The sequence below is a fragment of the Pelobates fuscus genome, chromosome 5 (genome assembly GCF_036172605.1).
Source record: "Pelobates fuscus isolate aPelFus1 chromosome 5, aPelFus1.pri, whole genome shotgun sequence".
NCBI lineage: Eukaryota > Metazoa > Chordata > Amphibia > Anura > Pelobatidae > Pelobates > Pelobates fuscus.
In genome coordinates, this window is record NC_086321.1 from 344,830,307 (window position 1) to 344,847,009 (window position 16,703).

The window sequence follows — 16,703 nt, forward strand, 5'->3', positions numbered from 1 at the left end:
ACAATGAATAGCCCCTGGGAAACCATGCGTGAGAGCATTTGCTCGCGTATGGCATTATAAGAGGATGCCTGAGCATGTATGCACTTATACAGTTTGTTTCGGAGCAGATGCCAAAGCTAAATGAGCATGTGCAGCATCATGGGACAAATTTGTTGCATGCAGTCAGAAATACTGCAGTATTAAGTGAGCTGTTATATTTATCTTTACTATAAAGAAGTTTTGAGGAGCTGTAACGTTCTGAGAACTTTTAAGGAACTGTTTTGAGGAGAAGTTTTGAGAACTGTAACCAACTGAGAAGCAACTAAAGGGTTATTCCAAGCACTATGATCACGTCAGTGATTTGAAGTGGTCATGGTGCCTGCAGTCTGTATTTGCAGCGTTTCACTATAAAATTGCACACATACAGAGATTAACTTGCATGCTGTCAGAACTGTAACTCCACCTCCGGGAGCATCATTGTTGCATCATTAGCCAGCCAAAACAAGACATTGGCTGGCTAATGTGAATTATGTGTCATTTATTGTCTAAGAGTGATCAGCTGACGCTCTCCGCCAATGAATGTTGACAGGATCGCCAGCTCTGTAAAAGCAGGAAGCACGTCACTGGACATGGAGGACCCTCTGTGCTTGGAGGGACCTAGGTAAGATTGCAGAACAATTGGAAAATGGTTTGCCCCATTACCGAGGAACAGGGCCACCGTCCTCCTCACATCATAACCAGTACAGTGGGCTGTAATGGCTTATGAGGCCTCTTTAAATCTTAATATTGTTTCTTGATTATTGTTTTCAGATTAACACATTATTTCAAGTCATATATACATTACTTGTTTGTATTTCTGCTAATTTTGTTTCTGCCATAGACTGCTTTGGTGTTGGCTGAAAGAGGGAGAGTACGCGACGACCAACTCCACAATGTTGCTACATTGATGGTAAAAAGAAAGAGAGATTGGAAAATGTTAGCCAACCGCATAGGCTTTCTAGAAAAGGACAGCAGATTCTTTGAACAAGCTCATCCTGAAGTTAAAGATCAGGTGCATAACATTCACAAAATCGCCATTGTTATAACATAATTATTCAGCTCTGTGCAGTAAGTGGAGAGGGTGGGGATATCACGTTAAGTCTTATCCAAATCTCTCTGGCCACCAACTGCACGCTGATTGGAACTCTAATAACAAGCCGAGGAACATGCAGGTCTTCTGCCACAGCCCTGCTACAATATTGGTTACAGTGTATGGGGTGATAAAACCACACTTGGAGTATGAGAGATCCACTAGAAAATAAGGTGTAAGGGATGTTAATAGACACAATGGGTAAGTGGGTTACAAAGCAAATAAGTGGGTAAGGGGATTTAGGAGAGACATGTATGGGGGTAAAAGGGTTCAGGAGACACACAATGGGTAAGGGTGGTTGCACAAAAAAAAATGTACAATTATTTTGGGGGTGGTTAACGACCCACAGTTTCACTCCAGGTGCCAAATAACCTGTATATGACTCTGTACAGATCCTTTAAATGCTGGAATAAGTAAGAATTTGCAAGTTGTATCCACTGAAATCAGGGCAGGCTGGTGCGTAAGGGACTTATAACTGTGTGTTGGAAAAAACATGTTTTGTCTATCATGATTAAATCTGCAATTACCATCCCTCCCATTTGTTGATGGCTGGAGATGCACATGAGAGGCTAAAAAACTATTCCTATCAGGATTTTGGGCCATTTTTAAAAACAAAAATGTAAATTTTCTGGTTATAGATGTTTTTTCTAACAGGGTTTCTGGAGACAGGCACTGGCTTTGCATAGGGCCGTCTGATACTGTGCCTGTCACCAGAAACTCTGTTCGGTATATGATTCTGAACTACATGACTGTCATTGGGTAACAGCATCAGCAGGTGGGGTTGGACTTCACTAAAGTGGTTGTGGTTTCCCAAATACATGTATATAGGTTTATGGTTGAAAAGGACATACCACAACAAGACAGGGATCAGTGCCACCATCTTTAAATTTCACCATCTGCCCCTGAATACAAGTGAAAATTATCTTGCAGCAAAGGGTGCATGTCCATGCTTGTTTGATTTTGAAACATACTTTGTTTCCAGATCCTGGATCTCCTGCTAATGTGGAGGAATGCTGCGGGTGAGCAGGGACAGTCTCAGACTCTGCAGGATGCACTGAAACACACTGGGAATGCCGATATCGCCAATGAGATCTTCTCCCTCGAGTTTTAGTACATCGTTCTCTTATCCACATACACAACTATGGATCCATAAGCAGTATAGATAATTACTTTAAGTGTTCAAAAAGAGATTTAATTTCATCAAGTGCATAATAATTTTAAATGTTACAGAAATCTAGATTATTCCACCTACAAAGAATATGTATTTATTTAAATGTTTTAGATACTCATCGTACATAGGCATAGGTAACATTATGATCTATAAAATAGTGATTACATTCGTGACATCATTGCGTTGCGCCAAGGAACTAGTGAATAAATATGGATATAGGCACTCTGTTTAAAATGAAAATGTATTATGAAGATACTCTACTTCCACAAAATTCAAAACCTACTACCATACACTTCATGAGCAAAAACAGCTTGAGAACTGAGCGGGGACCGACCGAAGGGCAGGCTATTTCAGCTGCTGCCCGTTCTCAGTATTCTCTTGCGACCCATTTTTTACCCTACTACCATACACTTCAGCCATTGTATTATTGTATGTATGTGTGTGAGTGAGTCTGTTTTTATATTCAAGTCCGTCATAAATTATTGATTATATTCGAAAGTCAGTTATTCACTGCTAAAGATGATTTATCATTGTGACAAATGTATAATCTAATACCTAACAATATACATATTGGTATATATATCCTTTTAATGCATTTTATACTTGTATTGCAGAATGTTATATTAGTATAATTATATCTATTAAAAACAAGAAAAAAAATCTTCTGCATATGAACAGGCAAGCAGTAGTTTCTGAGAGTTCACTAAAGATCAGGAAGATATTCCACCATTTGGGAGCTTAATGTTCTAGTCTTTGAGTCAGAGCATATCCCATTAATTTCTGTAAACCATAGAACATATGGTGAGATATGTATGCTACTTCAAATACTAAAAGTTAATCCTAAAGATGTCCAGGGGTAAAGGGGGATTATTGATAGCTAAAAGCCAATCTGGATGCAATGTCATTTGTATCTTGTTCATTGATGTTACAGCTGTTAATGCTTTATGGTTTACTGTTTAACAAACGAGATGAAACAATAAATGGTCTTGTTACATTCTACACAAAGTTTTTAAAACACTGACATTTCAAAAAGAATACACAAAATAAATAATCAAACTATATGGTGTACTTTTACAGCATCATTTTAAGATTTATAAAAAAGAAAAGCTGTTCCTGGTTTTTGTGAAATTTCAGTACGTATGAGGCTACTTTGTGTATAGCCTATTATATATTATAAAAAAAAAAAAAAGTCAACAATTCTCTGCTATAATATAAACAAAACAAAGAACATTGCTGCATTTGCCCCTGATATTGAGGAATGGGTTCTGTAACATTGGTCTTGATTTAATATTTTTTGGATAAACTTTTAAAATGATTTAACATTTTTAAATAATATGTTAATATTTTGATAGTTTATGATATATTCCTATATTTTTTTTACATATGATATGTTTTTTTTTAAAATTCTTTATTTTTGTGTCGGCACGGAGTGCAGCATATCAATATACAGTGGCTCGCGCAGGGGCCGAGTACTATCAGTTTTACAGGTTATACATCAGTAGACAGATGATGTTTTAGCATATTAGGTGTTGTTTCGTGCCGCTCCGTGTCGCATTTAAGTGAAATATAAAAAAGGGGGGGGGGGCGTTTCAGCCCTGTATTCAGGGGAACAGGAAAAACAATAGCATAAAAATAGAACAGTACAATACAATGAAAAACATTGAAATGAAACAAAACAATGCAATGTAGATAAACAGTGCAGCAGACAAGTCGCTTCTCGGTGGAATAAGTCACAATGGTGAAATATGGTCTGTGTTGCATGTGGCCGTATAGGCTTTGACAACTGTGAGTCGCGTCGGTGCTGAGCGTGGCTCTTTGAGGTGTTACGGCTCATACCGAGACCGACCTCCATGGTGTGACGTGTGTCCTACAGTGTAAGCTAGGTGTATATTAGCCTTTACGGCCTTGGTATTTTGCTTTTCCGTATTATCAATAATCGTCTTGGGTGCCTTTAGGCCGCGTATAGAGAGAGAGGACAATGTAATGCATTGTTATGTCCAAGAGAAGCATAAGAATCTGTCGTAATACGTCCAATTGTTTGTTGTTTGTGCAACCAACAATTGGAAATGGCGAAAAATAAGAACAGTGGAGGGGGGGGGGGAGGGGGGGTCAGGATAGGAAGCTGAGGGGTGGGGGGGGGGGGGGAGAAGCACCGGTCGTGGGGGGGGGGGGTGCGCGGTGGAGTGAGGCCAATTCAGCAGCCTCTGTCTGTCAGCGTCGTATTATAAGGTCCCTATTCGTCTAGGTAGTCTTCCCAGGGTTGCCATATTTTTTGAAAAGATTTTTCTGTGTTCCTAATTTGGGCTGTGAGTTTGTCCATCAGATATGTGTCTTTGATTTTTACGATTACGTCTGCGTCTGTGGGTAGGTCAGGTTTTAGCCATGCTTGGGCAATGGCCCTTCTGGCCGCTAGTGTGATTTTGTCAAAGAGTCGTTGTTCTTTCCTGGGGAGGCCGTCTATGGGTTTGGATAATAAGATCGACCAGGGTTCCAAAGCAACAGGTTTCAAAAGAACGTCTGTCAAGAGCGTCTGTATGCGCGTCCAGTATTTGTGCATTTCGGGGCATTCCCACCACATATGTATGAAGGTGCCCTTACCCCCGCATCCCTTCCAGCATGTATCGGTCGTGGTTTTACCCATTTTATGTAGTTGCACTGGTGTGGTGTACCATCTCATGAGCATTTTATAGGATTGTTCTTGGTGTAGTACGCAAATTGAGGTTTTGGCTGTCGCTTCCCATATGTCAACCCAATCCTCTCCCTCCAATGTCCCCCCCAGGTCCGTCTCCCATTGGCTAATGTATCGTGGGTCTGTGGCGTCTTTGACGGGGGCGCTGAGTTGTGAGTAAATAGCGGTTATTAGGCCTTTTTGTACGGTTTCGGCATTACACAGCTGTTCGTAAAACGTCATTGGGGTGTGTGCTGCTTTTTTAACCTCTGGAGATCTGGCGAAGTCTCGTAGTTGCATGTGGCGGAATACGTCCTTTGTAGTCAGGGTCGTCAGGAGTTTAAGACTGTCAAACGTTCTGAAGGCGTCGCCCTCGTACATTTGTCTGTATCTCTGCATCCCCGTGCTCTCCAAGCCCCTGAAGTCCCTTGCGCTCAGCCCGGGCTCAAACGCCTTGTTTCTCAAGTATGGTGTCAGTGGCGAGGGGGTGTGCTTGAATGCGTATTTGATAGCCGTCTTGTCCCAAATTCTTACCGAATTTAGGATGGCCGGGCAGGTGGTGCTTAGGGCGGGTCTGTCTGGTTTGGGGACCCATATCCAGTATTGTGGTAGGTCTGTGCCCATGAGCTTTGTTTCCAGGTCGACCCACCTATGGGAGCCTTCTGGAGTGTGCCACGCCACTATTTGGGCTAATTGGGCCGCTAAGTAGTAAAGATGTAAATTTGGGAGTCCAAGCCCTCCTCTTAACTTCGGTCGATACAACACCTGTCTGGCTATTCTGTCGTTTTTGTGCCCATATGAAGTTATCTATGTGTCTTTGTAGTGTGGTGAGGTCTTGTTTACTAACTTTGACCGGCAGAGCCTGGAACAAGAACAATAGACGTGGGAGCAGCGTCATTTTTATGGCATGAAGCCGCCCAATCCATGAGATTGGCTTCTCCTGCCATTTGTCTATGTCCTTGCATAGTTTTTGCACTGTGGGCATGTAATTCACGTCGTATAGCTTATCTGGGTCTGCGGTTAGTTTGATCCCTAAGTATTTGACTTCGGTTCTCGAGAAGTGAAGGGGGTGATTGGCTTGTATGGCTATGATCTCTGCTGTATTCAATTCCAGTGGCATTGCCACTGATTTTTCTAAATTAATTTTATAGCCTGATACCTGCCCGTATTCATCTAGGAGGGAGAGAAGGTGTGGCAGGGATCTCTGGGGGTTGGTGATTGTGACCATTATGTCGTCGGCGTACGCTGAAACTTTGTACTCCTCCCCCCCTGCCTGTATGCCTGGGATGTTCCCGTCTTCCCTTATCTGTTGCAGAAGTGGTTCAAGCGCTAGGACGAACAATAAGTGGGAGAGGGGGCAGCCCTGCCTGGTGCCGTTGGCGGGCGTGAATGGGGTCGCAGCCGCTCCTGGGACGGCTGTCTGCGCCCTAGGTGCGGTGTACAGGGCCTTTATGCCCCTTACGAACCTCTCCGGCATTCGAAGGTGCTCCAAAAGCGAGAAGAGGTAGTGCCACAGGACCCTATCGAACGCCTTCTCCGCGTCCAGGGAAAGGATCAGAGAAGGCGTCCGGGTCCTCACTGCCCACCATATGACATCTGCGCCTCTCCTAGTGTTCTCGTATAATTGCCGAGATGGCACAAAGCCGACCTGGTCCGGGTGGACCAGCTTTTCCAGCAAGGGGTTTAGACGAGTCGCTAGAATTTTGGCGAACAACTTGACGTCGAAGTTTATGAGCGAAATGGGCCTATAGTTCCCAGCCTCCGACGGATCTTTACCAGGTTTCGGAATGAGGGTGATGTCTGCTGTTAGTGTTTCTGGGTTGGGATGTCCTCCGTCCATCCATTCCGCATATACCTTAACTAATCGTGGGATTAGGGTGTCTCTAAGGATCTTATAGTAGGAACCGTCGTACCCATCCGGTCCCGGGGCCTTATTACCTTTAAGTGCTGAGATGGCCTTATCGACCTCATCCTCCTCTATCGGGGCATTCAGTGTCAGTATGTTTTCCGTCGTGAGATGTGGCATTTTTGTTTTGTTCAAGTAATTTGCAACCGTGATCGCATATGTCGCATTGTTACTGTTTAAGTCCGGGGAGTGGTTATATATGTTTGCCAGGAGCTCCGTAAAGACCTGGTTGATTTCCGAGGGGTTGTGTGTGATCTGCCCTGTCTTGTTTCGGATCGCCGTTATGGTTTTGAACTGTTGTTTGGGGTTGAGTGCCCGGGCCAGGAGGGTGTCCATTTTATTAGAGCGTTCATAATAAAGTCGTTTTTTACGGACTAGATCCCTACCAAGTTCCTCAACCGCTAAGGCCCTAATTTTGTGACGGAGTTCCCGAAGGTCTTGGAGTCCTTGCGTCGTGGGGGTTTGTTTGTGCCTGGCTTCGGCCCTCCTCAGCGCCTTCTGGAGCTCGAAGAGGGTTTCCGCCTTCTGCTTTTTTCGCCTAGTTGCCAATTTGATGAGGGAGCCCCGGATGACCGCCTTATGGGCGGCCCAAATTGTGGTTTGTGTTAGGTCCGGTGTGTCGTTTTCTTCGAAGTAGGAAGCAATGTCTTTCTGAATAAGCAGTGCTACGTCTGGGTCTTTAAGGAGTATACTGTTCAACCTCCATTTCCAAGGTGGCCTAGGGCCTGGGATTCGTAGTGAGAGTTCTATATCTGCGTGGTCTGACCACGTAATGAGGTTGATCCGCGCGGAATGGATCCACGGGATCCCGGCCTGATTGACCAAAAATAAATCTATGCGGGAGTAAGTGGAGTGTGCCGCCGAAAAAAAAGTGTAGTCTCTTTGTCCCGGGTGTCGCAGTCTCCAGGGGTCAAGTAGTTGTGTATTTTGCATGAATTGAAATAGTAATTTATCCTGTCCCCCAACCCTCGGGGTCCTCTGACCTCCCACCGGTGTGCTACGATCGACTGGTGGACTGGGGGTGGCGTTCAGGTCGCCCCCCAATACTATTATACCATGCGATAGTTTCTGCACGATACCGTGTAAGTTGTCCCAAAAGGCTGGGTCTGGTTGATTAGGCGCATAGATATTGATCAGGTGATAGGTGGTGGCGTGTATGGTCCCAGTAAGGATGACGTACCTACCCGTGGTGTCGGATTGTGTCGTATGAGTGATAAAAGGGCAGTTTTTATGGATGAGTATTTCTACTCCGTTTTTTTTCACCAGAGCTCTGGAAGAGTACGCCCTGGTGTACAGGTGGTCGGTTAGTTGAATCCGGGCTGAGCGCAACATATGAGTCTCCTGCACGAAGGCTATGTCTGTCTTTTGTCTTTTTAGTTCCCTCATTAGTAGTCGCCGTTTGGTCGGCGTATTGAGGCCTTTAACGTTAAGGGAAGTAATTTTAAGTGTGGCCATGCTTCGGGTTGAGTAAGGCCCTGTCAGTCCCGTGAGCGTCGTAGTCAGGTCTGTCCGCCGCGTCCCCCACCAGGGAGCGGTGCTTGTGAACTAGGGAGGAGAGGCAGAGACCGGGCTCCTTTTAGAGACCGGTATGGGGATGGGAAGGGAGTCCTCACTAGGGAGAGTACGTTCGGTCTGTGAGTTGGGCTATTGGAGGCTATTTGCGGGAGGGCTGTCGAGGCCCAAGGGCTGTCTCAGCTGTCTCAGCCTTAGTGTATGAAGTGAGGGGAAGGGGAAGGGGAGGGGTAGTGGTACAGTACGGGGGGTAGGGGATCACTCCGGTCTTATTCGTGCCGGGTGTATCGGGGGGTGGCTGTCCGCTCCGCGAGTACTTCAAGTAGCACGGAGGGGACAAACAATCGCCGAGCACCCTGCCGAAGACCCGAGTATCTAGATATCTTAGGATATGAACGTTAGTGCCCTGCCAAGTTCGGTAAGGGATGTGTGTATTCTCATACCAAATCAGTTGTGCGTACACAGAGTTACAATACAGTTACGAAGCAAGCTTATTTGACCTTAAGTAGACATTCAATATATGCGTAAGTTGCATGAGACATTAAACCTGAGACATTTACCACATTGAATACATTTAGAACTATTACACCTAGTACCCCCCTCTAAAGTTCTAATCCCCTTACCCGGGTATCATTCAGGGTCAGCAAGGGGGAGGGGGCTTCGTCCCGTCTATGTCAGAGCTGCCGGGGTATGCTACTCCATCACCCGTCCCGTAAGATAGTGGGGGGGGGGGGGGCAGGGGAGAACAGGGATGTCCGGAGAGAATAAGAAGTGTCAGTCACCTCTGTGGGGGTGGTCCCGGAAACGGGTCTGGGGGGATGGGGTTAACCATGGGGTACTAAGCATTATCCCATACCACATATGCACCTGATAGCCTAAGTCATAACCCCCAGGTTCCGTCATCACCAGAAAGCCCTCGAGGTCCCCTTAAGTACTGAGAATTACACATAAAAACAGAAAAGCAGAAGATAGTAAAATAATAATGAGATAATAAAACAATAGAGCAATAGAGTAATACTGAGGGGTGGGGGGAGAGGGAGTATGCACTTGCGTGTCTGGTCGTGGATGCAACACTTTCAAAGACCCTGTGCAGTGTCCTAATGCCTGGGGATGAACCAGTGTCCCATTCAGCAGTGGACTCCGGCACTGTCCTGTTTGTAAATGGGTGGCGTAAGAGTCACTAATCTGTGCAGCACGGTGATATCTTGGACGGGCCAAGCAAGAGTGGGTCTTCTGTATAAGTGTGTTCTCGTCCTTACACAGCTTCCGTTTCTACTCAGCAGTTTAAGTCTGTGGTCGCGGGTTAAAGTGGCAGCCGTTCTTTTCCTGCGTCATTTTTCTTCTTGTGATGTTGCGATGTTTTTAACGGGCGATGCGTATTTACCCATCCAGTATCAGTCCCTTGCGTTTCATGCAAATTCTAGGGTATATTACGTTCCGTTTGTTTTCGCAGTGTCCTTTCTCAAGCCCCTAGGTGCTGTACTGTGATGTGTGGTAGTAATCCTTCTGTCACAGGTCTTGTCTTGAATTCTTGAGTGTTGCATACATTGGATCTTTGAATAATGTCTCTTGTGTTTGTATCGTCTGTGGGTTTGCGGTCCGCAGCTGTAGCCGTCTGTGTTCAGTTTAGTAGTCCACTTTTGTGTTATAACCTATGATTTGGGTCTGAATCTCATCTTGCTGGTTTGTGCGGGAGGGGATATCGTTAGGGTGAGTTTGGCTAGTAGTTGGTAATGTTTGGTAGAGGGAAGGCCCCTTTGGGTCCCCTATAGTGCACCGCCATCCAAGCCTGCCCCATCCCTGGGCAAGAGGCCTAGTGCTTGGGTCCCTCGTTGGGGGAGTCGGAAATCTTCTGGGACTTCTATACCTAGTCCCCGGAGGAAGGCCTTTGGGTCAGCCGTGGGCAGGAGTACAGCTGGTCGCGGGCCATTGAACACCAGCATTTTAAAGGGGTGTCCCCATGCAAAGTTGAGGCCCTTTGCCCTGACTAGGTCAGCAACGGGCTTCCATTCCCGTCTCCTGGCTAAAGTGGCAGGTGCAATGTCCTGGTAAAGGTGGAGTGTGGAGCCATCCAGTGTGTAAGTGTGGCGGCGTGCGCTTTTAATAATCGCTTCTTTGGTAGAGAAAAAATGCCACCTCATTATCACGTCCCTAGGGGGGCTGTCAGGTGGGCCCCTGGCTCTCAGCGCTCTATGCGCCCTGTCTATGGTCCATAGATGTTCCGGTATGGCAGGTAATTGATCTTTAAACAGCCTCAGCAATACATTTGTTAAGTCTGCATCTTTAATTCTTTCAGGTATGCCTTTAATTCTCAAGTTATTTCTGCGGGACCTATTAGAGGCATCTTCTAGCTCTGCCTCTAGTTCAGCCACTCTGGTGATTAGGTGGTTGGTGGTGGAGGCTGTTTCATTATGGGCTGCTACCACGTGGTCCATCCTCCATTCCAGGGCCTCTGTGCGCTGGCCCACTGCTTGAATCTCCTCCTTAACCTCCCTTGCTGATCTCTCTATCTCCCCAGCCAGGTAGTGTCTTACCTCTGCAATTGAGTGCAGGATCTCTGCATTGGTCGTCTGCAGAGGTCTGTGCCCGTTTTCTCCTATATGTGGGGAGTCCGGAGAGCCCGCGCTCACTTGGCCGCCGCCATCTTTGATTACATGCGGCCTGGGCGTCGCGAGGAGTTCGGCGACGGAGGGGGTCCCTTATATGATATGTTTTTAATAGATTTTTAATTTTATTACTTTGAAAAAAAATAAGTTTGTCCAAAAAAATATTAAATAGCTTGAAAAGCTTATCCAAAAATATTTAAACGAGTCCCTACTCTGTAAAAAAAAAAAAAAACACAGTGAAATACACAAAGGAAAAAGTTTCACCAGTCCTGATTTTATCCCTCCCAATTGATTTGCCTATAAAGTGAATAGCCCCTCTAGTATAACTATGATAAAGAATTATAAAAAGGCTAGACTTGTTGTGCAGTTAGAGGTCTGTATTATTAAGCTAACATGCAGAGTAATGTGCATGATCATGTCAATCCAAAAAAATAAATTTTTGGTCCATTTTTGTGCAAAAGTCAGTGAAAGATGGAGGGTCCTAAACGTCATTTCACAAAATTAAAATGCAAAAAAGGAGTCTGAGTTACTGTGTGATTTGAAAAGGTGATGAGAGAACAGAGAGGATACTGTGTAACTGACATGTAGGGACAGAAAGGAGGGTTTGGATTTTTTACAATACTGGGCTAGTTTTGCACTTGGGCACAATCTTTGTTGCACTGGTCACTTGAGTCTGCTATTCTTCGTGTAGGGATGGATAGATAATTGGAGGAGTCTTTAAACTAGGAAGAGGGGGGGCAGGGACATAGAAGGTTAAATAAGGTAGAAAGTATAGAGTAGCAATGGAATTGAAAGAAGCTTAATGATCAAAATGTGAGTGCTAGAATTATTGGCATGTGATGGACAGTATGATATCAGTGGCATTACAGAAATGTGGTGGGATGAAACATATGACTAGGCAGTTAATTTAGAAGTATATTAAGTGTTTAGGAAGCATAGAAAAAATAGAAAAGGTAGAGGAAAAGATTATACTTCAGACATGAATGGAAACCTAGTATTAGTTCTAGTTCCTAGTAAGGAAGCCCTATATGTCCTCTCTCTTTACTGGTTAGTATGCATGACCCTACTTGTGTCATTATGGGTGGGGGCGTAATGGAGGTTTAAATCCTTCTTTATAGTAATGTTGACCTCATAGGCTTTTTTATAACAATGTGCCTGCTGGCTCTGCTCTGCTGAGTATCACAGTACCTGTGAATGTTATCATAATGCTACACTTTTTATGACCTTATTCTAGTCGCACAGATGGTAGATGCCACAGACAGATGAATTAATACTCTAGCTTTTCCCTTGCCCATTATTGTACTTGGCATTCATAAACTGCCAACAGCTCTTTACAATTCTACAAACTGGGAAATTTGACAAGTAAATGACACACAAAATAATATTAACAGAGACAAGAAGAAAAGTTTCTGCGCAAAGAAGCTTACAATCTATTCCTGCATCAAGCTTGTGTCTACTCATGTGCACCTTCTGGCTTTGCAGAATTGTCTCAGATTGAATGTGTCCATTAGTTCAGAGACCTTATGACTGCTGAGGAAACATCACTTAGACGACACAAAACATGTTCAGTCGCAGTATACCTCCTCCCTCCAAGTATACCCTGTCCCTCACACCATCACCCCCTCCCAGTATACCACCTCCTACACACCATGACCCCGCTCCCTCACAGTATCACCTGCCTCTCTCACAGTATCACCCCCCCACACACTATCGCCCCCCCTCCAACACACACACACAGTATCACCCCTCACACACACAAACTGTTACCCCCTCCCACACACTGTCACCCTCCCTTACACACACATTGTCATGCCCCACACACACTGTCACCCCCCACAATGTAGTGTCACCATACTCTCACACACGGTCAGCCTCCCCACACACACTGTCAGGCTACCCTCACATTATCACATTCCCACACATTGTCACCCCTCACCACACTGTCATCCCCCCTTTACACTTTCAAACCCTTCACATATCCACACTCACATTAACCACTCCTAATCCTGTTAATCTCACCCCCTCCAAACTCTCTTGCCCTTGCTCTGCCACACTCACCTTGTCAAATTAACCCCCCTAATTCTGTCACATTCACCTTCTCTCACTCTGCCACACTCTCCCCCCAACCCTGCCACACTTATCCCATCAGATTAATGCCTCTAATCCTGTCACACTCTGCCACACTCACCCTGTCACATTAACCCCCCTTAATCCTGTCACACTCTGTCCTCCAGCCATGCCACATTCACCCTTCACCCCAACCCTGTGATACTTACCACACCCCAACTATGCCACACTTACCCTGTCACATTAACCCCTCCAATCCTGTCAAACTCGTCCCTCCTACCATGCCACTATTGCCCTGACAAACTTACCTTCACTCGTCCTGTCACACTCCCCAGCAAACCATGTCATACTCACCCGACCTCATTCTCTCTCACAACCCCTCACACTGTTCCATTTACCTCCTTCGTCCTGTCACACTCTCCCTGCCACTGGTAACCTTTACTCACTCTGTCACAGTCACCTGCTGAAGACATACATCATACACACTTTGTTATTTGGTATATGATTTTTTTAAAGATTTTTTGCTCAAGCTAAATTTTCATACTTATGTATACATGACTGCCAGGCTATGCAACCCCACATTTGTGTATAAACAATTGGCTTAATTGCAAATTACATTTATTTCTTGCAAATTAATTTTGTTTGCAAATTATGCTACAACTACAGCCAGAGAGCTCACAATGCAGGGGCACAGGAAGCCGCGACACTACAAGCTTCTAAACCATGAATGCAGAGACTAACGCTGTATCCAGTGCTGCAAGCCCGCCTTTCAATACAACGTCTGCTCCTTATACACACACAAAATACAAGTATATATTTTACACTTAGGGTGTTAGTGGGGCCTCATGCTTGAATTTCATCTAAGGCCTCATAAAGTCTAGAGCCGCCTCTGCTCACGAGTGCGAAATGTTTACATTTCATATGTTTATGGGAAACCTAAACCATCAGTGAGTAATGTTAAAGTAAACGATTTTATTTGTGTTTGTGTTCTGCTGGGGTATCGTCATTTATCAATTGTCAAGGAACAAAACATGGTGGTGCCGCAGCTCAAAAAGCTTAAAGTCTAATGACCGCATTATGTGTATACTGCAATCCTCTAAACCTGAAAATAACATGTACTGGCTCAGGGATGGTGAGCTCTGGACGAGATTTAATCTTTCATCTGCAAACATGTAATGTGGCAAATGTGATCTTGGTGGCATTGGGTGGCATCCGAATGAAGTTGAAGCCTCATGGACCCGAGAGCATAGTCTGTCACCATTAGATTTCACCCTCCGAGAACCCAAAATCTGTTTAAACAAGGAGGTTAGGTTTGCTCTGGTGTCTCTCTCAGTGTCATTCTCCTCAAGGACATAGCTTAAACAGTGTGAAGTCTGACCCAAGTACTTTGGTCACATTTTGGTCCATTTCTGTTTGAGCCGATCAAGGCCATGACTGCTGCCTGAACAAGGTGAGTTCATGACAGAAATCAGCTTTCTTCTAATTTTTTTGTCTCCTGTCAGTGTAATCTATGTTAAGGAATACAATCAGACTTTATTCTCTGCAAATCCAATTTACACTGAAAGATGTACCTGAAAACTCCAGTCAAAGTTGCAGGAGGAAGTTTATTCGGAACATATTTACTTATAGACTTTCTAGTTATTCCCTCGCATACATTTTCTGACTTCAAAAGTTTGACTATATTCTCGGCTGTTTTTTCTGTATTAGTATTAATGCAATATATTTACTTTTAAATAAATAGTATGATGTTTTTTTCTGTTTTTATATACTTTCAGGAACAGATGCTAGATGCCACAGACAGATGAATTTTCCCTTGCCCATTATTATACTTAGCATTCATAAACTGCCAACAGCTCTTTACAATTATACAAACTGGGAAATTTGACAAGTAATTGACACACAAAATAATATTAACAGAGACAAGAAGAAAAGTTTCTGCGCAAAGAAGCTTACAATCTATTCCTGCATCAGGTTAATGTCTACTCATGTGCACCTTCTGTATTTGCAGAATTGTCTCAGATTGAATGTGTCCATTAGTTCAGAGACCTTATGTCTGCTGGGGAAACATCACTTAGACGACACAAAACATGTTCAGTGGCAGTATACCTCCTCCCTCCCAGTATACCCTCTTCCTCACACCATCACCCCCTCCCAGTATACCCCTTCCTACACACCATGACCCCGCTCCCTCACAGTATCACCTGTTTTTTTCTGTTTTTATGTATTTTCAGAAACAGAAAAGACATCAAAGACATTTAGACGCAATATGGAATTTACTAAGTTAACTTTGTGCAATGTACCATCATCCATCATCATTGTACAATTAATTGTAGCTAAAAAAAAACAGGTACAATAACACATTTCTGCCTAATTATTCTGCAATTTCTGCCTAATTATTGGCTTGTGCTATACAAGTACCAATTTAAACATATTTAGTTCTGCCACTATATTATAATAGGATATGTGCTTTAAAGAGGAAATTATTCATGACTATATTTGTATGACGTGTACCTTCAATTCACTGATTACAAGGCCTCTCCAAACTGCTCAAAGGCTTTGTTACAATATAGTTATTAGGATGGAATGAGCATCTCCATGTGTTTGGGAAAGGGCTCATGAAGGATCTGGTATTCTTCTACACAGCTCTAGTGTAAATAAGAAATTTAAGAAAGATGCAGTGAGTACCCCTATGAATCAAGATGTGAGCATGGAAATATTAAAAGCAATGTAATGAGCTTTATTATGATTGATGTATCAATAATAAGTATTCCTGATTCCTTTTGTAAGGGCATAAATGAATCAGCATGGAAGAAGAATTGGTAACAGAGCACATCACCTATTTTTACACCTCCTCATGTGAGCATTTGTTTATGCCATCCATTCCGCCTATTGCTACATGGTACCAGCTCGTCATAGACAAAATGCAGCAGGTCATCTTTCCCTCTGTGAACCATGCAGGAGGCAGCCGGTACCTGAGAATACTTTTTCGAACTGGTATTTCCATCACCCTCTATGTATGCATGTTTACCAATAGAGATTTAGGTCCACCTCTCAGGACCACTTGGCAAATTGCACAAAAAGAACATTTTATGCAGAATTAAAAATATGGCACAAGATAACAATGACTCTACTCCAGACATTGAGGCCTTCACTTGCTTCCCATTACAATGCCAAATGTGAAGACTTTCACATATTATAATTCTTCACAAGGAAGTTCCTCTATTATCTTATGTCTTGGCACTAGAACTTTATCAAGCTCAAATACATTCATATATGTTTTTTTTGTTTGTTTTTTGTGTATGCAGCAACATGAAGGGAAGAGAATGAACTATTATTCATTATCATCAGAGCAGAGAAGACCAGAAGCCACGAGAGAAGGAAGAGACAACTTAACAAAGGAGAATAAATTATCGTTTAATGCTATAGCAGTGTTTCAGTGAATGTAATAAAGTTTTTATGTTTTCATGTTGTTAATGCTTCATCATTGATTTCTATGTAATCATGTAAATGTCAGATTATTATTTGCAATAATCACATGTGTTTTGGGGATAGATCCAATTGTGGAAATATAACCAAGTTTAGAAGATGGGTGCTTTTATTTCACAATTTCTCGGTTCTCATAAAACCCCTGCAGCTGATAGTAATTTTCTTACTGCTAAGGACCC

General features: G+C 43.7%; 1 protein-coding gene across 1 annotated transcript in view; it reads left to right on the top strand.

Annotated features, from left to right (window-relative positions):
• LOC134611686 (uncharacterized) overlaps positions 1-2,637 on the top strand; it is a 161,402-nt gene extending 158,765 nt beyond the window's left edge. Inside the window, exons 7-8 of the mRNA XM_063455827.1 lie at positions 860-1,030; positions 2,091-2,637. Of these exons, the coding sequence (XP_063311897.1) occupies positions 860-1,030; positions 2,091-2,219 (300 nt within the window). The 3' untranslated portion in view covers positions 2,220-2,637. The remainder of the gene's footprint in view (positions 1-859; positions 1,031-2,090) is intronic.
• Positions 2,638-16,703: the final 14,066 nt, after the last annotated feature.